Below are 5,336 nucleotides of genomic sequence, written 5' to 3'. Positions count from 1 at the left end.
CCTCCCACCCCTGGTAACCAACAAAGAAAATTTCCTTCAATAGATAAACCTTTCCTTAACTTTTACAATAACAGACTAATGTAATATTTGTCCTTTTTGTGATTGACTTATTTCACTCAGCATAATGTCCTCCAAGTTCATGCACGTTATGCGGTGTTTTGCTGCAACTGTTTTTGAATTACCTTCAGCAAGATTTTACTTGCATGCGATATTAATGATACTGTTCAATAACTTCCACATTCTGTGGGATCATCTTTATCCTAAATGGGTACAAATAATGGATTTCTTCCAGTCAGATGGCCAGGTAGCTGTCTTCCAGATTTCTTGGCATAGACAAGTGAGTGCCTACAGCACGGCGTCCATTTATTGAAGCATCTCAAAGGGTATTCCATCAATTCCTGGAGTCTTGTTTTTCACCAATTACTTCAGTGTGGCTTGGACTTTTTTCAACACCCTTGGTTCTTGATCCCATGCTACCTCCTGAAATAGTTGAATGTCAATCATTTTTGGTACAGTGACTGTGTATTCCTTCCATCTTCTTTTGATGTTTCCTGCAGCATTCAATATTTTACCCATAGAATCTTTCAGTAGTGCAACCTGAGGCTTGAATTATTTCTTCCATTCTTTCAGCTTGAGAAATGCTGAGCGTGTTCTTCCCTTTTGGTTTTCTAACTCCAAGTCTTTGCACATTTCATCACAATATTTTACTTTGCCTTCTTGATCTGCCCTTTGAAATCTTCTGTTCAGCTCTTTTATTTCCATTTCTTCCATTTGCTTTAGCTACTCTCTGTTCAAAAGCAAGTTTCAGTCTCTTCTGATGTCCATTGTGGTCTTTTCCTCCTTTCCTGTCTTTTTAATGACCTTTTGCTTTCTTCATCTGTGATGTTCCTGATGTCATCCCACAATTCATTTGGTTGTCAGTCATTGGTGTTCAGTGTGTCAAATCTGTTCTTCAGATGGTCTCTAAATTCAAGTGGGATATAAGCAAGGTTGTACTTTGGCTCTTGTGGACTTGTTTTCATTTTCTTCAGCTTCAGCTTGAACTTGCATAGGAACAATTGATGGTCTGTTTCACAGTCAGCTCCTGGCCTTGTTCTGGCGGAAGATACTGAGCTTCTGCATTGATCTGATTCCTGTGTATTCCGTCTGGTGAGGTCCACGTGTATAGTGGCTGTTTATGTTGCAAGATTCTATCATGTGATCTTCGGCATCATTTCTATCACCAAGGCCCTATTTTCCGGCTACCAATGATTCTTCTGTTTCCGAGTTTCACATTCCAATCAGGAATCATCAATACATCTTGATTGCGTATTTGATCAACTGCAGACTGCTGAAGTTGGTAAAAACCTTCAATTTCCTTGTCTTTGGTTTTGGTGGTTGGTGCATAAATGAGTAATAGTAGTATTAAGTGGTCTTCCCTGTAGGTGTATGAATATTATCCTATCACTGACAGTATTGTACTTCAGGATAGATGTTGAAACATTCTTTGTGATGATGATTGCCATGTTGTGCCTCTTCAATTTGTCATTCCTGGCATAGTAGATTGTGGGGGTGGGTCCATGCAAATACATTGTATGGAACCCTAATGTGGGGATCGGTCAGTTTTGCCAACCTGTTAGGCTTAAAATGAGCCCTCCCAGAGGCAGAAATGGGGGAACCTGACTACCACCAAGATGAAGAGATGGGAATGGAACGTGTCTGTTGGACCCGGGATCCCTGTGCGGGGAAACTCCTCAACCCAGGAGGCAGAGAGAGCTGTAACAGGTTGGCAAGGTGGCAAGAAGCAACAGCAGAGAAACTGTGGCAGCCAAACCAGGAGAGTGGCAGGAGATGGCTCAGTGGACTTCCTGGCCCACTGAGTAAGAAAACTGAGCGCCTTGGGGCAGGAGCCCTGCTAGCACTACATCTGGCAACCCATGGAGCTACAGCTGAGCACCGTCAGGCTGAGGCTTGCTGGCAGAGTGGGGCCTCTTTGGGCACTTATCGGCAGAGCTAAGAGTGCTGTTAACGGTTGTCTCAGCAGGGCAGAGGCCAAGGGCCAGAGAGAGAGGTGTGCTGTTGGCACTGCAGAGTTGTTTCTGACCCTGAATCCTAACCTGTTTGTTACTTCCCTGATGAAGTCCATAATTGTGAGAACTGTCTTGAGTTGTGTGTGGCCATTACAATGAATGACCCACCCGAGCAGGGAAGCAGTGAGCGGGAGGAACAGGTGGTGTCAGAGTCGGCAGAAAGGTTGGTGGGTGGAAGCACGTGTGATTTCTGCCTCACAGGAATCGGCTTTGGGCTGCAGATCTTGACCCTCATCCTCTGTTACAAAGTTCGAGGAGGTCTGATGGCATCACCCCCACACCATTTTCACATCATCTGTCATCCAAATTCTTAACAAACTAGGGTAGATGGAAACTCCCTCCACCTCATCAAATACACCTTCCACCTAAGATCGGAGGGATGGACACTCCCACCGCTTCTATCCGCCACTGCACTAGAGGCCTTAACCCACACAGTAAGCCAGAAGAATGTAAGGCATGCAGATTGGGAAGGAAGTAAAACTGTTTATTTGCAGATGAAATGATCATGCAGACTACTCCAAGAATCAGAAAACAGAAATGACTTCGGGGAAACTACCACCACAGGAGAGTGCTGTCGAGCACCAGTGCTGAGGACCTGGCGCCCACGTCGACGTGAGTCACCAGGAGTAGGAACAAGAGCTTCTAGAGGACTGGGGGGGGGGGGCTAGTGTTTTTGGCTGGACAGTCGAGAATCATGAAATGGAAAGTGGTGGAAAGCTCAAGGCTTCCAGTGCAACATGTCCCGGAGCACAGCCAGCGATCTGAAGAGTCAGATTTTATTGCTCAAGGACAACGTGGACTTCCATGTCCAGCTTCCTGGGGCGTGTAGTGTGACTCATGACTGTGGACACACAAGCCCCTAAGCCTGTGCTACCGCCCACGGCTACTTTCTAAGACACCCAAAAGGGCAATGGGTTGGATAAAAAGTGAAGGATGTTTGTTGTCCACAAACGCTTCCTCCGTCCCCTGCCTTGCCCCCAGTGGCCCTCCTTCCTGGGGCTCCTCACTGTTCAGGTCATCCGGGGCCTTGGGCCTAGCTGTGCCACCATCAGTGCCTGGGCTGGAGGCCACCAGAGCCTAAGCCGGCCTACAGCCGACCATGGTAACCAAGGGGGTCTGTGAAGGCTGGGGGATGCAGGCACTGGCTGGATTCAGGGCAGGGGGCATGCTGATGGACGGGGAGTACTCAGCACCCCTACTTCTTACGAGCCGACTGAGCCCCAGGACAGTCACGCTACAACTTTTCACATTACGAGGGGCCTGGGAGGGCCCTGGGCCCTACTCACTCTACTCTGCAGCACTTCCAGCAAGTCCAGAGAGATGGTCAGGGCTCCCCCTCACCCTGCTGCACTTGTACCCTGCTTCTCCTTGGCCCGTGCAGCCAACAGCCTGAGACCTGTACCCCCTTGTCCCTCTGATTGATGGCTCAGCCAGCCAAGGCCTGCCTGGGACCCTTTGTCCCTCCGGGGATGGGTCCCCCACCCCACAGCCCACGAGCTGCCAGGTACTCGCACACCGTCAGAACTTCCAGCCACGAGAACTTCAGACTTCCGGGTGTGGGCGTTGGCCCAGGTGCACACTCAGCTCTGAGACTCATCGCTCTCTTCAGGCCCCTGCCTGTCCGCAGGGCCCAGGCCCAGGCCTACAGGAGGAAGAAGAGATGCCACTTAAAGCAGGTGGGGCAAATCAAAGCAACAACGAGGTATCGCATCACCCAGTACTGAGAGCAAATTTCAGCAAGACAGCAAACAAAAAATGCAGTGAGGATATGGAGACTGGAGCCCCATACACTGCTGGTGGGAGTGTAAAATGGTGCCACCACTGTGGAAAACAGTATGGTGCTTCCTTAAAAAAGCTGGAAGTAGAGATACACTGTGATCCAGCAATCCCGCTACTAGGTATACAGGCTCGAGAAGCGCCATGACGTGAACAGATCCGTGCGCACCCACGTTCATCCCAGCACTATCCACGATGGCAAGAAGGTGGAAACCTAAAGGCCCATCCACAGAAGAACGGATCCACAAACGCTCGTCCAGACACACAGTGGAACGCTACACAACATTAAAGAACAATGAATCTGCGAAATATCTCACAACATGGATGGACTTAGAGGCCGTGATGCTGAGTGAAGTTAGTCAATCACAGAAGGACGGCTACTACATGAGACCATCACTGTAACAGGTCAAGGAAAGAAATGCTCTTTGACGGTTCCCAGGGGTGAGGGGTGGGAAGGTAAACCACTAACTTCAAGAGGAGACCTGTATTCCCTTGGAAGAGAATGAAAGGCAGGCGGGGGTTCCACCGGCCTCGTCACCTCAGCCCTGTGGGCGGCCCTGTAACTGCAATCATCGGGGAAGGCTGGCAGCCTCAGGCAGAGGGCAGCCGCTGTCATCAGGGTTAGCCGAGGGGCACAGAAGGCAGGAGCTGGGGCAGGGTCTTGCCCAGAATACCCTGCCCGCCAGGACAGTTTCCCCAGGGAGGAGGGGCCGGCCTGTGACGTCTTGTCCCGCGGGCAGCCAGAGGCACAAGTCTCTGGGGTGCCCCCTGTGCCCGGGCACAGCACGGGTACCTGGGAGGGAGCCCGAGGACAGGAGCTGCAGGCTGTCCAGCACCCCGTCCGCGTACAGCGCCAGCTTCCGCACCATCTTCTGTCGCGCCGCGTTGATGACAATCTGTGGTGGCGCCGACGAGGCCGTGCTACTCAGCGGCGACCCTGGGGCGCGGAGCGTGCGCTTAGCCGCTGGGGGGGTACCAAGGCAGCCTTCTCTAGGACTCCTCACTGGCCCTGGCCTAGCTCCGCGCGGCTTGTGGGTGGGCTGGCACTCCCCCGTGCTGGGCTCTCAGGGACAGGTGCTCCCCTTCCCTGGGTCCCTTCACCACAATGCGCGCCTCTGTCTGAGGCCGGCGGGCTCCCACCCCAGAGAAGCAGCCTCGCTCCCTAGGGACAGATGGGGCTGAACGGGAGGCCCAGGGTCCCCTTCTCAGAAGGCCAGGGGTATGGCGGGAGAAGGCCCTGCCCCCAGATACCTTCCAGGGCTGTGGGCCAGGAGCCTGGACTGCTCTCCCAGCTCTCTCGGGTGGCGCCCCCTGCCTGATCGCAGTCAGTCAGCCCGAGTGGTGCCGGGGTCCAAGTGACAGCCCCTTGCCCGGAGCTGCCTGGGTGGGCTGGGCCTGGGGGGAGGCTGGGGGTCAAGTGCCAAGAGCACAGGGCACCAGAGAGGCCAGACACACTCTCGTCACTCTCCACCGGCTGGTTGAGGCCTCTCT

General features: G+C 52.4%; 1 protein-coding gene across 1 annotated transcript in view; it reads right to left on the bottom strand.

Annotated features, from left to right (window-relative positions):
* Positions 1-3,649: 3,649 nt before the first annotated feature.
* Positions 3,650-5,336, bottom strand: part of LOC103213511 (interleukin-1 receptor-associated kinase 1-like) — a gene marked incomplete at its 5' end in the record, with an annotated part of 5,910 nt that continues 4,223 nt past the window's right edge. The window contains 3 exons of the mRNA XM_007959271.2: positions 3,650-3,711; positions 4,639-4,782; positions 5,097-5,334. Coding sequence (XP_007957462.2) covers positions 3,650-3,711; positions 4,639-4,782; positions 5,097-5,334 — 444 coding nt within the window. The remainder of the gene's footprint in view (positions 3,712-4,638; positions 4,783-5,096; positions 5,335-5,336) is intronic.

This window comes from Orycteropus afer, unplaced genomic scaffold (genome assembly GCF_000298275.1).
Source record: "Orycteropus afer afer isolate SDZICR_OR568_19922 unplaced genomic scaffold, OryAfe1.0 scaffold04358, whole genome shotgun sequence".
Lineage (NCBI taxonomy): Eukaryota > Metazoa > Chordata > Mammalia > Tubulidentata > Orycteropodidae > Orycteropus > Orycteropus afer.
Note: the sequence above shows the minus strand (reverse complement) of the source record. Positions and strands in the feature narration are given on the sequence as shown.